A 16516-nucleotide genomic window follows, 5' to 3' on the forward strand; every position below is an offset into this window, starting at 1 on the left:
ACATTTTAGTATAAATACATTACATTTGCTCAAAACATCTTGATGGGATTCCGGGTGAATTTGCAATCAGGGAAAACAACATTCTTGCGATGTGCTCCCACACATAAACATGCTACATCAGTTTATTCAAGTGATCTTTTTTGTTCTTTAAAATGGAATCACAAATTTTTACCATAGAAGTCTTGTATATTCTGTTAGATGAATTCTTAATTATATTTAGTTGTTATAAATTCTGTCTTATGTTTTATTACATTTCTAGCAGGCTCTGGCAGTGGCAAAAAGCTTCCTCTCTCATTAGACCCACAGGTTTACCTGTTGATCCTATTGTGAATGGAATTGTAAATTCTATGTAAATGATTTTGTCAGCTGTAAATCATACCACTTTGTTCTTTCTCAACACTTACCCATCTATTTCCCATGTTTACTTGATTTCTAGGACCTTCAGTATATATTAAACAGTAGTCATAAAAGTGGGTATTGTATGGGTCCCAGTATTGAATGGAATGTATAGAAACTTTCTCCATTTCAGCACCATGTCTGCTGTCGCCTTTAAGATGACTTAGTTTTTATCAGAAATGTTTTGGGGCACCTGGCTGGCTCAGTCAGAAGAGCGTGTGACTCATGATCTTGGGGCCATGAGTTTGAGCCCCACATTGGGTATAGAGATTATGTACAAAAACTTAAGAAGAAACTTAAAATGCCTTGAAATTTATTAAGTGATTTGTTTCTGCAACTACAGAAATAGTCACATTCCTTTTATCTTCATTCCGTCCTAGAAGGGAATTGCATTAATAAACTTGCAGTTATTTTACTACCTTTCCTTGTTTCACTTGATCATGCTGCATTATTTTCAATAAACTGATGGATTTAATAAGTTAATACTTTATTTAAGACTTTCACATTAAAGCTCATAAACCAAACAGAACTATAATTTACTGAAGCATGGCTATCCTAGTCATATAAAGAAAATGAAGCAGGCTTTCTCCTTTTTCTCGTTTTTGTTACAACTTTGTGAGGTAAGGATGATCTCATGCTTGAAAATTTATCAGTACTCTTTTACAAAAGTGAGTTTGAAGCTCTGGTGAAGAGAGGAGGGCACCTCTTACTACTATTTAAATATTTGCAAGCTTGTGCTTCATTCAATTATTTTTGCCAGTGTTGGCATTCTTTGTTCTCCCAGGAATTTACCCATTTTATCTAAACTTTTGCAGTTATTGGCCTATAGTTCATAATATTATTTTTAAAACTCCGTTTTGACTGTAGTCCTACCTCCTTCTTCACTCTTCTGCCTTCCTTTTTTATTAATTTTATCTATTTATCTAGTCTTGTCACAGCCAGCTTTGAGCTTTGTTAATCTTGTTTTTAGATCGCTATTCTTGATTTCAGTGATTTTTTAATACTTTTTTTTTTTAGTTTATCTGGCTTATTTTCACATTTTTTATTATATATATATATATACATATATGTATGTATATATATATATATAAATAAAATAAATATATATACATAAAAGCCATGACTTTAGCTCATGGTACTATTTCAGTGGCATCCCACAAATTTTTATGGCTGTTCAGGTCAAAGTATTTTTAATTTATAGAAAAACGTCCTCTGCAATCCCGGCATGATTCAGTAATTTGTAGTTGTTTTTAAACATATATTTCAGCTTTTATTTTTGTGTCGATTCCAAACCGTAGAGTGTTATAGTTAGAAGACATGGTTTGACATGACTTCTGAGGCTTCCTTGGTGGACATTCTGTGAATATTTCATTTGAGAATTGTTCTATTCATTTTAAAGTTCATTCTCAAGGTCCACCCCATGTATTTAAGACTACAAATCATGTAAAAAATATTTTTTATAGATTTTTCACCTATATGACCTATCACAGAGAAATAAGTGTCTCGTTTTAACATAGGATATAATAGAGTTTCGCTTTCTAGTTACCATAGTTGGTGTACAGACTGTCCCCATAGTTCTGCCATTCCTGTTTTAACATGTTAATGTTATACTTTTAGGTACATATCTTTTTATGATTATGATCATCTTGATCTATTTCTTTTATGTGAAGTGCTTCTCTCTCTCTCTCTTTCTCTCTCTTTTTTGTATTTTCTCTTTAAGTTTTAACTTTTCTGGACTTCTAGAAATTTTCATTTCCTGTCCCACCCCCCCCACCTCCCCATCTATTTTCTCTCTGCTACTGAAATTCTTAGGACGGGTCATCTCTTTTCTTTTCTTCCCCACATACTATTCGTTGACCTTAGGACATGATCTTAGGAATATGACAAAGCTGCTTTTTGCAAAAATTCGTTACCAGAAACTGCAATGCCTAAAGTAAGCCACGAGAGGTCAGACAATAACTAAGAAAACAAGTGTGTGTGTGTGTGTGTGTGTGTGTGTGTGTGCGCGCGCGCGCGCGTATGTGTGTGTGTGTAAAAACCACACCACCACCAGGGTGAGGAACCCGGGTAGCTCTTCCAACCTGAACCATTCCTCGGAATAATACCTCACATTTGAATGTTTAATTTCCAGCGCCGATAACAGGATGAGTGTATAAGCCAGACTTCTCCTTCAGTTTGCAATTTGAAATGCAGTCGAAGTTGGACGGCCACCCCTGCTTGGGGCTGAAATTCTTGCAAATCCAAGAGCAGATTTCTACCCCAAACCCCTGTGAACGAACGCTTTCAAGAGGCAGCAGGGTCTGCTCTGTCGCTTCCTGGTAGAGTGACTTTGGGCGAGTTGCTGAAACTCGATTAGCCTCTGGTCAGCCTCCCCTGGAAAACGGGGCAACAGGTCTCACCGCACAGGGCACTGTGAGGAGCTGGAGACCATGCCAGCGCAGGAGAACTTGGAAAAAAACGCAGCTTTTGGTCTTTCCTCTTCTGTAAAATGAGTTCGGTGAATGGGTCTCTCAGCTCTTATTCTGCACGAATCTTCGGTGTTTAGTAAATTTGCCTTCATCGTTTCTGGGCCATGACCACTTCCTGAGGGTTTTTCTTAGGCTGGTGTGAAGGAGACAGAGAAGAGCAGAGAAGACACCTGCCCCTCCCGTCTGGAGACCCGGGCCTCCAGGTCCTGCCCTGTCCTTTATGTGTCTTTAAGATCCAGGCTCTGCTTTGTCACTGCCTCAACCTCAGTGTCCCCAGCTACAAAATGGGCTGAAATAACTGTGTCACGAGATGGGAGCTTTAATGCGATCGCGCATAAAAATACCTCGGAAGGCAGTAAGAGACCGACTGTATCCGAAAAATGGGCTTCTCAGGACTTCCTTTACAGGCCGACTGAGAAAGACAAATGAGGTAATGAATGTAAACGGATTAGCACAAATTCCTGCAATACACAGGAGCTTTAGAAGTATAATAATAAAGCACTAACTGGGCACCCGGATGGCTCAGTGGGTTAAGCCTCTGCCTTGGGCTCAGGTCATGATCCTGGGATCATGGGTCTTGGTACCGAGCCCCGCATCGGGCTCTCTACTCAGTGGGGGACCTGCTTCTCCCTCTGCCTGACACTCGCCCTGCTTGTGCTCTAATAAATAAATAGAATCTTTAAAAAAAGAATAAAGCACCAATTAATAGCAGAGCCCCAAGTGGTAGAATGTGGAAGTCAAGTATTGGATAGTGTTGGAGAAGCAGCAGCAGGAGGTGGGTGGGGAGCCTGGCGCTGAAGAGAGACCCTTCCTACCTGAGGCGGGACATGAGTGCCGGCTTCTGCTGGCTCCAGGGTGAGGGGGCACCTGCCCAGGGAACTGAATTAATGGAGGCTCCGGCGGGAGATAAATGACCTACGCCCCGGTCCATTAATCATTCTCCATTCTCTGAAGTCTGAGATCGGGTGCAGAGACCGCGGGCGGGCAGAGGCCCCGAGGAAGGGGCTGGTCTGCTCCAGACCTCAGTGAAAACCCCGTCTCGTCTGTTCCACACCATTGAGCACCTGATTGTGTGTACAGGACATATTGATACAATTTCCCAAAATAAAGGAGAAGTTCTTGGACTTCAGTTCATAGCACATCTTTAGTAGCTCCTGAGCTGGGCCAGGCCCTGTGCTGCGGGCTCAGGCCTTGGAGATGAACAGGGCACGCCCCCCCCCCCCCAGGGCTCAGGGCCTGGGGGACAGACCAGGAGCAGCTGTTTTCCACATCACGCGACAAGTGCCCGGATGAAGACCGCATGGCCGGGGGTGGCATCTGGGAAGGGCCCCCGGAGGAAGGGAGGCCTGAGCTGAAATGGGAAGGATTAATTATGACAGCCTGGCAAGGTCCGAGGAGAGAGAAAGGCAGGCAGAAGGACAGCCTTGAACACAAGCATGTCGGGGGCTGGGGGTCCTGAGGCACAGCGGCCATAGCAGGAGAGGAAGCCGGTGAGGGGCTGGGCTGGGTGTGCTCTGGAGAGCAGAGAGCCCGTCTCACACCTCTTGCCGCTGTTCACGCTGTTCACGGAAGGCCTCTGCCTCCTCACGGTGTACATCACCCACAGCCCCCTGGGTGATGAGCAAGGTCTTGGGGTGAGGCATGAGCGGGGCTGCCAGGCCCGCCTATTACGGGGGGCTGAGTGTCACTTCCCAGACGGCCTCCGCCCCCTGTCCGGAAGACCAGCTCCCCAAGAATGTCCTTCCTTGCCCTGGTCTAACGAACACTCTCCAGGTCTGCCGCAAAGGCTGTCTTTGCGGTTCTGGACAGAGAGAACCCAGGACTTCAGATGAGCAAGGAGGGCGGCCAGGAACGGAATTTACCGGCTGCCTGGAGAAGGCCCGGAAGGTAGTACGGAGATGGGTGATCCAGACTTGGTCCGAGCGCTTCCGTCCAGCACCTGGGTCTGTCCCCCGTGGGCTCGGGATGCAGAGGGAGCTCAGATGCTGGCTGAAGCTGGGAGCCGCTCACAGCACCCACGGGGCTCATGTCCCCCCATCTCCAAGGTCCAGGCTGCTCCTCCACAGGTCTCCCGGTGACCTGGACCACCCCGAACCAGGCCCACGGAGCCACAGGCCGAGAGTTAGCCCTAGAAGCTGGCCGGACACTCCCCTGGGCCTAACCACCAGGCTGACAGGAGTTGGGGAACCCATGGGAACCCAGAGAGAACAAGGTGGTAAACTTGGACGGTGCCTTAAGGAAGAGGGTAGCAAACAACCCGACCATGGTTAACTGGTTAAATGGTAAAAACAAAACCAGACCGGTGCGGTTTGTTGGGGGTGGGTTTGCTTTTCCACTTTGGTTAATTTTCCCCCTTTCTGGCTGTTTCCAAGGAGAAAATGCTGGCTGTGCTTCCCGGTCTGCAACAGACACACTCCGCAGGCACCTCCCTTGAGAGAGAAAGCAGCCTCGTTCGCCCGAGCGGGTCTTTCAACACTCCCTCAAGCTGGCTTCCGGGGCCCTGTGGGCAACAACCAGGGGATTCGTCCCGTGGGACAGGGCCAGCCTGGGCTCCCTCCACTTGGACCATTTATCATGGCAGCAGCTGGAGATAAGCTGGACACAAAGAGGATTTGTGTCCCAGGAGGGACGAGCCCTAGATACCCAACACGGAGGAATTTTCTCATTAGTCCATGCCGGGGACTCTGGGCTCTCACGACGTGTCCCAGTGCGAGGGGCAGCGGGGAGGAGGGCACGGTGGAGGGGCAAAGCACTCAGAGATGCTTTCCCTGAACAACCTAAATTAAAGTTTCCCGAGTGCATTTCCGTGGGAGAGATGAAAGATGCGAAAGGCCATCTGCATGTAGGACACTGTCTGGGGGGAGGCGGGGAGTCATCTCCCAGGGCTGAATTTCTTTGTGCAGACTTAATTACTTGTTCCCGCCCCCAGGGGAGCCCAGCGGGGGCTCTGCGTGGGGCACCCCACATGCTGCTGGCAGAGTGAAGCCCAGGGGACCACGGGGGACTGAATCTCAAAGATAAACCATTGCTGAGCCATCCCCAGCCACCAGCTGGCCTAGAGACAGGGATGGACAGGACACGGAGTCAAACCACAGAGCATTCTAGAACAGTCCCAGGATTCGCCGACCTGAAAGGAATTCCAAAGCCTGAGAGCAAACTGAACCAGAAGGCATTCTCAGAGTTGAGAGCAGCATCTGGGGAGCCGTCCCGGATTAGCGGGTTCCATTAATTCCAAATACCAGCGGGGGCTCCCAGCAGCCCGTGAACGGACCTCAGGAATGAAGTGGGTTTCTCGATGACCTCTGCTTTGTTGGTTTTCTTCAGCAGTTACTGGAAGGTTGAGCTCAGAGGGAGGGACACTACCAGCTGCAATTCACTGCCGCCTTCGATGCTCCTGCCGCATTTTGGTACCCTGCTAACATAGCCTGTCTGTCCCAGGAGGGCGGGTTCTTCGGTGTCCTCACCCCTTCCCGACATGGAGAGAATGAGGCAGTCCTTTCCCACCAGGTAACCGCTGTGCACCAGACAGCACTGGGCTCCTGGAGCGGCTCGGATACGTTGTATGAACAAATCCATCTTTGCACCCAGCTTTCTAGACCATCAGCTCAGCCTGGAGCAGCGCATGAAGAGTGACAGGCACGGCCGTTTCTACACTTGCAAAGAAACGTTTTGCTACAATTTTCCCTATTCGATCTTCGCCCCAAATACCTACTTTGCATCACAGTGGAAAAGAAAGGCATGGGAAAGGTGTATTTCACACCTGAATGCCCGCAGAAGCCCATCTGGGGAGCCGTCAGTCAGAGAAGTTACCTGAGGAGTAGTTGCTGGGGCTTGGACCTAGAGAAAAGGTTGCTATTTTAAGTGATTTCAATGCTCCCTCCCAACCCCGTGCGTGGAATGTGTGGGGTGGGTGTCTGCGTTTCTGCTGCCTTTCCAGAACAATGCGCCATGCCCCGCTGGGTGGAAGCAGGCGGGCGGCCTTCGGGACCATTGTCTCCTTCATCCTCGGAGACACTGAGTGGAACTCAATGCAGAGAAGGCTGGGGGCCTCCTGCCCGAAGCATTTCGGATGTGGAGCCTGGGACCCCACGTGCTGAGCTGTAGAATCCAATTCTCACCTGAGCAAAGGGACAGAGCCGGGTCCCCTTTAAAAAGGTGTATGGCTTCTGTGAACAGAAGAAAGGCCCCTTTTCCTGTCCCCACTCCCATCCATTCTCCATTTCCTCCCTTTTCAGGTGGTTAGAGGCCCGGCCATCTCTCGGCTGTGTGAGGCCTCCGGGTCCCAGGGCCCAACACTGGCCTCGGAGCAGCAAGACTCCGGCCAGTAATCGAGCATCAAGGTTGCTCCAGGGTGGGGAGGTACCTCAGCCAGCAGCTCTGGTCCCTCTGAAGGAGGTCCGTGTGCACAGGCACAGCCCTGTCCCCTCTTCCGTGGAAGAGGGCTGTGCCCCAGGTAAGTCACAGCCTAGAGGACAATCCAGGGGTCCACTTGCATCCGTCATGTCGCCCCTCCAACAGCCACATGATGGTCAGGTTGGAAGAGGGATGCTTAGTGGCCAGCCAGTTAGGGGGACTCATGAAGGGGGAAGCCTGAGATCACTTCCCCCGAGGGCCTCTGGTGGGAGGTCAGCAGACAGTGCCCACCAGCCTCAGGGTTCAACCTCTGTCTCACCAGCCCAGGCTCCTAACCCAAAAGGCCAGTGCTCGCCCGCCAACAAGCCAGCCTTGAGTAAACCGACCACTTCCCCTCAGTCCGGAGAAACCAAAGCCAACGGACGAAACCAAACCAGATCGTTTTATTCTGCAGTTTCCTTCTACCAGAACACTACTAAAAATATAAATATAAAATCTCTAGAAAATACTCAGATCTGTAATCTTCCTCTCCCAGACTGGGGCGGAGCTCTTTGTTCTTTCAAAGCCAATGGGCCATACGCCCATTCGTCTTCATACCGTCCACGTGCATCACACAGACACCTCTCTCTCTGTGCAGGGGAGCGCGCCACTCTCCTGCCAGGTTCTGGAAGCTCACCTGTGATTTATCAGGGGAAGGCTAGGTGCCAACAGTGGGACTGGGGGTGGGTAACAGGGAGGGAAGAGACTCTGTGCCCCCAACTCCCTTATGCAGGCTCAGAAGATAGGTCCTTTGTTTCTCATTATCCTGCCCTTGCGTCGACCAGGCCACCCAAGTGGCCCATAGTGAGAAGCTGGACTCACTATGAGGGTGTGTTTGGCAGGGCGTGGGGGGGACCCTGTGACCATAGGGAGGTCAGGCTGCTGAGACAGACACAGGAAGCCGCTCAGAGCCCAGGCCCTCAGGAGGGTTAGAAGTTGTCATTGCTGCCGCCTGGGGGCAGCACTCAGCCCCTAGCACCAGGGATTACTGGCCATATCTAGGCTGGGACTTCAGGCTTGAGACCCCTCCTCCAGATGGCAGCATCGCTGCCTCCCCACGCCCGGTGGGAGGTCAGTGGCCTGGGTGGAGATCATAGAGATGCCAAAGATGGGAGCAGGGTCCCGCCAGCCCTCACTGGGCATCAGACATGAGTCTGAGGAACTCCAGCGTCATCTGGCAATGGTCCTGGGACGACCGGGGATCCCTGGGCTAACCCTGAGTCTGAGGTCCAGGACCTCAGCAGGGGCTGGGTGTGGCATGGAGAGCAGCATGCTTAAGCCAGCCCAGGTCCGCCAGCTCTCGGCATGACAGGCCGCCGTGTCACTTGGCGGGGGCCACCCTGTTCTCTGGGGCAGAAGCCCCAGGGGCCAAGGCTCTGCTAAGTTTCCCACCGGAAAAGCAAACAGATCTTCTGGCATGGAAGCTCCCAGCACACGCCCTTAGGTTCTCTGCCCCTGTCCCCAGCTCTGTGTTGTGTGCAAAACCCCAAGCTGTTCTGGGAGAACTCACAGGCTTCCAAACGCTAGTCCCGAGAACTTCCGAGTCTTGGGGTCAGAGATCATATTGTCGTGATGTTCTTGGAGGAAGGTGGCAGGATCTAGACCTTCAGTACCTGCCCTGCCCGCGGCACCCGGCCTGCAGAGCCCCTCGTGGGAAAGGGAGCCGAGGCTTTGCCAGGAGCACACAGTGCAGCCTGGCTTTCTGGGGCAACGGAAGATGGGGTGCGAGATGGGGCAGGAGGCTCCAGAAGCAAGAACACCAGAAGGGCTGCTGGCACCCTGCTGAGCTGCCCCCCACCAGGCTCCTGAATCCTGGGTCCAGAGGAGTTTGCTTGGATGTCACAGAGGTGGGGAGGGCAGGGAGCGGGAACTGGGTGATGGGACAACGTGAGCAGTGTTGGGGGGCAGGGGGAGCTGAACAATGGACAGAAAAGGGGCGGCAGCAGGAGGCCCAGGAGGAAGACTGCCCACCGGCTGCCATGGCCGGACGGGCCACGCCAGGCTTTTCCAGGCAGCCAGCCACCCTGTTCAACAAAAGGGAGGTTCTCTTCTTGCTGCAAAGACCCCCCAGGGTTGGGAATCTCCCCCCGACAGGGTTTCCTGGCCACAGGAAGACAGCATGACAGGGTCCCTGGTGGGAGAGAGGAACATAAAAGTGGGTTAACCCAGGAGGGCAGGCGCCGGTTAATGCTGGATGAACCGGGTTGGTCCCAGACATAGATCCCGAAGGCCGGGATGCAGAGAGGACCATGTGGCATCTGGGCCAGGGGAAGGCAGGGCAGAGGCTGCTTGAGGGAGATGGGAGACACAGGCCATTTGAACACGAGCGCAAACACCTCCTGCCTGGTAAGAGAGAGCCTGTCCCACAGCTCCTGCCACACCCCAGTCTCATGTTCGTCACCCCAGCTCTGACACTTACCATACCCGGACCCTACCTCTGCCTCATTTCAGGCCATGGGGTGGTCCCCGAAAACTGCTCTGAGCCCCCAGCGACTGCTCTGGCCTCATCCTATCTTCTCCACGACTTTGGCCCCAGGTTCTGTTGGGGCCAGCTGCCTGGACACCAAGTTCCCGGGCCTTCTCCCAAAGCAGGATGGTGGCCCGTTCGGCTGCCTCTGCAGGGCCCACCTAGCCCTGTCCTCGTGCAGCAAGGGTGCCCCGGCCTCCCCTTCTATGCCTGGAGCCCACATGTGCCAGGTCATACCCCTTTCCCCCAGTGCCTCCTCAGTGCCCAGCGGGCTTGGTGCATTCCCCAACTGGCCAGATGGGAAACACCCCGAGAACTGCCAGCAACCAGGCTGCCTCCGGGTCTCAGGCCTGGTGTCTCTTCTGGCCCGCACCCAAAGGGCAGACACAAGGCAACCACCTGGGGCCTCCGTGGTCTCAGGACCGGGCAGAATGGTGGCTGGGCGGCACTCAGGGTAGGCCGCTTTCCAGGCTGGGCCCATCATCAGCCAAACCCATCATTTCCCACCCAGCCAGATTCCCTCAGCCGAGGCAGGAGAGAGTAACCAGACTGTGGAAGGAGAGGGGCAGGGGCACAGTGGGAAGTCAGGGCAGTGTGGGAGTAGAGGTGCTCCAACACCCCGGGGCTGTGGCTGGCACCCAGAGGACCTGTCCTCTGGTTTACAGAAAATGAGCCTTTGACAAGGACAACTGAGGGACTCTTGGCCCTACACAGCCCACACGGGGGGACCAGCTCTCTGCTGATCTCTGCACGAGGGAGCAAAGGGCACACAGAGCCGGGGTGGGGGCGAGGGAGACCAGGGAAGGAGATGGCAGAGGGGAAGGGGGGTGCTTGGCAGGAAGAAGAGGCCCTACTCAAAGGACAGCAGGTCTGGGTGCAGGCCCTCATTGTCAAGGCTGGAGGTCCGTGCCCGAGGAGGGGAGCTGCCGTCCTCCCGCGCCTCGGCCAGGTCGGGGGGGCTCGGGCTGAGTTTGAGGCCATTCCTCTCCAGGAGGCCCGGGGAGGAGGCCCTTCGGCACTCAGTCATCTTCGGCTTGGGTTCGTCTTGGCCGTCCTGGTGAATCAGGTCAGGCACGGACAGGGAAACCTCTCCATTGGGCAGAGCCTCGCCCTTGTCCACCATTTCCAGGGGGGCTTCGGGTGGAGCAGTGGGAAGGGGGTCCTGGGGCTGCCCAGGAGACAGCTCTGTCCCGTACTCCAGGCTGCTCAGGACGGGCTGTGACGAAATCAGCATGTCCTGCGTCGTCTTCAGGGCCCGAGGGGTTCGCTTCCTGGTGATGGGAGGCGGAGGATCCAGCCGAGGGAACGCATCGGGCGGGGCCGACCTGGGGGGGTCGATGACAACAGGCCCGGGTGCTCTGAGGATGGCGAGACCCCCGCCCCATCCTTGCTTCTCCAGCTCCCACCGCACGACGGCTCGCCCACCCAGCAAGCGCACCCCTGTTCGGTTTGCTCTGTGGGTTGTGGCAGCTGGAGCACCGCTGGCTTTTCCCTGGTGACCCCTGTCCTCCCCTCCGCCCCCTGCTCGGTGCTGACAGCAGCTACGTGTTGCTGTTGGGACCACTGGCGAGTTGTGTCACATCAGAGCTTTGCTATGAGCCCTATGGGGGACACTGCCCGCGGAGGAGCATAGCAGGTGTGGAAAACAAGGCCTAGAAGGGACCTGGTGACCCCAGCAGGCTTCTCCCTCCCCTGCCTCCGTGGGTCCCAGGGACCCCCACGTTCCTCCCCTACCACCGGCAGAGCAGTGGCTCAAAGCTGTGGCTGGGTGTTGGCATCCACCCTGGGAGCCTCCGGCAATGCTGGGGTTCGAATCCAGCTGTGCCCACTACTGACTCCATAACCTCACCCCTCTGAACCTGGTTCTGTGTGAGATGGAAACCATCTGGGCCGCTTCGGGGGTAGGGGAGCGTGGGGCCTGGCACTTGTGCACGCCTGATGGGCGCTTGGTAAACTTCGGCCATAGTGACCGGGGGGCAGCCAACAACCATGTGCCCAGCTCAGAGGTGCTCTCTGGAGGCCCGGGGTCAGTTCGGAGCTCTGCCGGCCGCCCCCCTACCCGCACTCACCTGGCCTCCTCGCCCGAAACCCCGCCGGCCAGCCGGGCCCCCGCAGTCCTATTAATCTCCATGGCGCCTGCACCGTCCAGACTCAAGGGCTCCTTTCTCCGCAGGAAGTCGTTGACTTTGGCCCCCACGGCTCTGCCCAGGTTCTTGAGGTGCTGACTGCTGCCCACCCAGACCCCCGACCCCTGGGCGGCCGAGCTGGGGGCCGCCAGCCGGGACAGGTGGGGGAAGGAGCAGCTGGGCTGCAGCTTCGGGGCGTGGGCGGCGTTCACGTTCTCGAACATGCCGTGGTCCACTGCAAACAGAGGGGAAGAGGGCTGCGGTGAGCGGGGATGGGTCGCTCGGCCTCTTGCCCGCACACCACACCCACAGCTGTCACTGCCCCAGGCTTTGGAAACACTCGGGGGAGAACCCGCAGAGACGCTCTCAACCCTTCTGCGTGGGTTTTCCAGATGGGATGTGGGACGAGCCATTCCAGCTCCACCCCGCCCGGTCCATTGGTGACAAGCTCCAGCCTTAAACCTACCACTTCCCCCCAATTTATCCCTTTACACCTGCCTCCTTGACTCCTGGCTTGACCCCTGACCTTGGGGCCACCAAGCCCTCTGAAGAAAAAATAACGAAGAAATGAACTATGGTATTTTCTGTCACTGTGAACACAGCTGAGCAGACGCTGGCACAGGGGCCAAAGCTGGAGGAGGCTCGCGTGGGAAGCTCCCCGCTGAAGGCCACCCGTGGGGCACATTCTCTCTGTGGGAAAACAGGCCCCCTTTCTCCTGAAGAGGAACGTGGGAGCATGGGCGGCTGGGTGCAGAGATGCCGGGTGGGGGCTCCGGACCGGCTCATGTCGAAGCCTTGACACCCAGGGGAGCAGGAGGAGCCTGACCGCAGGCTCACGGCCAGCCAGCGAGCTGCGCCATGGGAGGAATCCTACTTATGGACGAGAAGAACTGTCTGCTGGGCCTGAGGTCACAGGGCCATGACTGGAGGGGCTGAACAAGAACTCTGCCGTTCTCACCCTCTCCACAGACTTCCCGTGGCCTGGCGTCATGCAAGAGCAGCCTCAGAGACGGCCCTTCTCTCCCCAACTTCAGTCTGAAGGACTAACTCCAAGGGTGGCAGGTAGACCCACCAGGCTGTGAACAAGGCCACATCTCATTCACCTTCGTATCCTTAACAGCTAGCTTGGTCGGGTATACAGAAGGTGCTCAATAAATCTCTCGAACTGCCAGACCCATTCTGCAGATGGGAGAACCATAGAGGTCAAGATCATAGCTCCAAGGGTTGTCACTGGAATGAATGGTTCTTGGGGCTTTAAGCCACACCGTCCACACGCTCGTATCAGGGTGTCCTCCCCCACTGGGAAGTCAAGCTCCATCCTCCAAAGACAGATCCATTCTTTGGGGCCTTGGAGGCACACGTGAGGTTTCTGTCCCTACCACCCACTCTAGATACTCTGCCGATCTGGGGGAAGAAGAGGTAACACTTGAGCACAGACTTTGTTCTTGGTCTCCATCTCCAAGTGCCTGCGCACGCTGAGCCTTCCCAAGAGTGAGTGAGTTTGGGGTGCGCTGCTGCTTCTGTTGAATTTGGCATCAAGTAGGTCTCTCTGCCCTGCACTGCTGAGTCCCCGTCCCGGGGGTGCATTTCCCTTTACTGCGGTTTCAGCAGACATACCCCTTCTGCGCCCGAGCTAGAGAAGCCCTCCTGTAAAGGTCTTTGGGCGGCAGCAGGAAGCTGCAGGGAGCGGAGCGGACGAACCCCACCCCCCAGGTCTATGCGTCTGCTGCGCACAGGGAAGGCACCACAGTGGGGCCCGTGCTAGGGAACTGGGGTAGAACCACCCCGGGGCCTGGGGCACAGAGCTGACTGGGTGAGGCGGCCTGGGCTCCAGGTGTGGCCACAGCGCACCAGCAGGACTTCCAGCCCAGCCCCCAATGGGGTCATCAGCTCCTGTGACTACGAAGAGCGCTATCTCGCCACACCATCACCCACTTCTGCATGCTTTCTCTATCGCGTCCTGTATCCTAGCTTTTCTTTAATCGTAAAATCTGTGGACTTGCAGAGAAGCCCTTGGCCATGAAAGCATTTAACTATTTCCCTCCAAACCAGCAAGTGTATTTGGGCCACCATGAAACCAGGGCAAGTGTCCCAAAGAGGCTGGCTGGGGAAGGCACACCCCCCTCCCACCCCTGCCCCTTCCTGACTCTGATGCATCCAAGCCCGTCTCCTTACTGGTGTCAGGTAAATGTACAGAGCAAACCTCATTTCTGCAAGTGTAAGTAACCAAAACAAACCCCAAGTGACTCGTGAACTGTGAGCTCCTCTTATCTGAAAAACTTCCTAATAAGCACAACTACAGGATCACGCCCCACTGTAGATTTCCTGTACTTCTTGCCCGCTACCTTCCCAAATGTCTACGCTGAATTCTTCAGTAATTTAAAGAAAACCTGTCCTATGTGTTCTTTGCAATTCCCTGTGTCTTTCTGGCCAACGCACCTCGTCTTGAAAACCAAGTGGGGAGCTCCTGGAGGAGACGCAGTATCCCCAGTGACTTTTTTTTTTTTTTTTAAACTTTCTGGAGCACTCGGCACAGGAGTTGGCCATTTAGTAAGTTTGGCTTAATCGAATGGGCTTTTGAGAGGAATCCTTAAAACCTGACCACATTACGGGCAGACGGTGTAGAGAAACTGTTCCCGAGGCTTTACCATTTACAGAAGCCACTCATAACCTCCTCTGCCGAGGTCAGCCCGGGAACAAGTGGTCTGCTCTCGGACGTAGGGCTCTGGCGGGGGCTTCCTCTGCTTCCACACCCTCTGGTGTGCCATGAGCACCTTTCCTGCTGATGGCACTAACGACCCCCACACTCCGTCCTTCCCCCTGGACTAGACGTGGGGTGGTTCAGAATGTAATGATGACGATGGAAAGAAAAACAATGATTGCCCAACCTGGTGGCTCACCCCACGACACCCCCACATGCACATGTCCGAGCAGAGCCAAGCATCTGTGACGTACGTCGTCCATCAGAAAGACGGTCTCTTACCTGTCCGAGAAAGGGGCTCGGAAAGCAGGTGGGAAGCAAACGAGAGAGAGACACATTTTATGTAGTGGCCGACCACTCTGGGACTGTCACCTCCTGCCCCCGGCCACCAGCAACAACATACCAGGAGGGTATAACATGCGAGAAAACCCTGGACAAGCAGGTTCCCACAAACTCTTCAATCCCAAGACCGGAAGTATCTGGTTTTTAAAAACTCTAAAAACAGGCACCGAGGCAGCTTCGTGTGTGTTCCTCAGTATTCTGAGCCCCCTTTATAGGAAGTGTGTCTGATGTTCTCAAGCTGGCAGTGGAAAGAATTCAATGACCCCCCCCTCCCACTCCTGCAGGATGAAATTCAAAATCTTCTGGATCCTGTGTGCATCGCTCATTACTCTCCTGTCCCATTTCTGCACACAAACCACCCGGGTTTAGACCATTCCAAGCATCTAAATGAGTAAAATAAGAGGACACGGTGGCAGGGAGGTCTGATGCTGCACAGGTCGCTAACGGCAGAGTGGGGTGAGAACTCACGCACACCAGCTCCCCGGACCCCAGGATCTTCCTCTGCACCACAAGATCTAATCAAACCACCAATTCCCTCAAAGCTGCCCAAGTCCATGGTGTCCACTAAATTCCAACGCCTTCTAAGTCTCCAAGCCAGGCTCTGCGGGAGGCAGTGAGGTTCTCCACCCTGTCCTGCAACGTTGAAGTCCTGCAGGCAGACACCAACAGGAAGACGACTCTGGGCTCTCACACCTGGAAGCTCACGCACGCATGCACGTGCACCATGACCGGGCCACGTGTCTCCACGCAGCCCAAGCAGCTGCACAGTTCGATCAAATGCACTCTCTGTACCTAGTCTGCACCTGTTGTGACGCTCTACAACGGAGCTTATCTTCAAAATGGAGGGATCACCTTTCACCCTTACCCACCACCCCCCAACCCCGCCTGCAGCAGGCTAGGCTGGGGTAGGACAGAAGCGAAGCAGAGAGAAGAAGCAACCTGGCCACTTGGAGTTCAGTCCCTCGGCAAACTGCTCATAAGGAGAAAATGGTGTTGAGTAAGCTGCCTGCTTATGTTGTAGTCATTTGCTAAAAACAGACAACACCACCGTTTAAAATGTTACCTGGTCCCTATTAGGCAGTGCCCGGAAGTATTTAGGCACAAAGGGCCATGATGCTTGTAACTTACCTTGGAATAGCTCAGCAAGCCAAGTGTGGGGCGGAGGGAGGGGGTTGACAAAGCAAACGGGGCGAAATGTTAACAATAGGAAAACCCGGATACAGAATGCACAACAATTGGTTTTAGTTTTGCAACTTTTTGCCACTTTTAAACGATTTCCAGAGAAAATGTAAAAATTATACTCCAAACTCAGTAGCAGAAAGAACAAAAACACCTGATAGCAGAGGTGAGGCAGATGAAGGAGAAGCTGAGCAAGAAGCTTATTCAGAGAGGACAGAGGTCCCCAGAGTTGGGGGTTGGTGAGAGCAAGGACACAAAAGGACACCAAAGATCAACGGGATGGGAGTCAACAGATTACATCGTGGTCGCATCTCTGCCACAGGCTTCCTTCCCCCTGGGCATTCTCAATCGAGGCAGGTTGATGAGGGATGACAAGTCCAAAAAACTCTTTCTAAAATTTAAGAGACTCCACCCGTCTTTGAAAGGGACGGCCTGGCCAGCGAGT

The 16516-nt window shown here is 53.8% G+C and overlaps 1 protein-coding gene across 7 annotated transcripts in view; it reads right to left on the reverse strand.

The window, feature by feature from the left end:
• Window positions 1-9992: 9992 nt before the first annotated feature.
• Window positions 9993-16516, reverse strand: part of NOS1AP (nitric oxide synthase 1 adaptor protein) — a 260575-nt gene continuing 254051 nt past the window's right edge. For 5 of the 7 annotated variants that reach the window (XM_032845453.1, XM_032845449.1, XM_032845450.1 and 2 more), the window contains 2 exons: window positions 11793-12084; window positions 9993-11048 (listed from right to left, as the gene is read on the reverse strand). In XM_032845453.1, the coding sequence (XP_032701344.1) occupies window positions 10574-11048; window positions 11793-12084 (767 nt within the window). In that variant the 3' untranslated portion in view covers window positions 9993-10573. Of the gene's footprint in view, window positions 11049-11792; window positions 12085-16020; window positions 16387-16516 lie in introns of those variants that run through there. The other 2 variants (XM_032845456.1, XM_032845457.1) reach the window with 2 other exon arrangements.

This window comes from Lontra canadensis, unplaced genomic scaffold, assembly GCF_010015895.1.
Source record: "Lontra canadensis isolate GAN:19392208 unplaced genomic scaffold, GSC_riverotter_1.0 scaffold164, whole genome shotgun sequence".
Classification (NCBI taxonomy): domain Eukaryota; kingdom Metazoa; phylum Chordata; class Mammalia; order Carnivora; family Mustelidae; genus Lontra; species Lontra canadensis.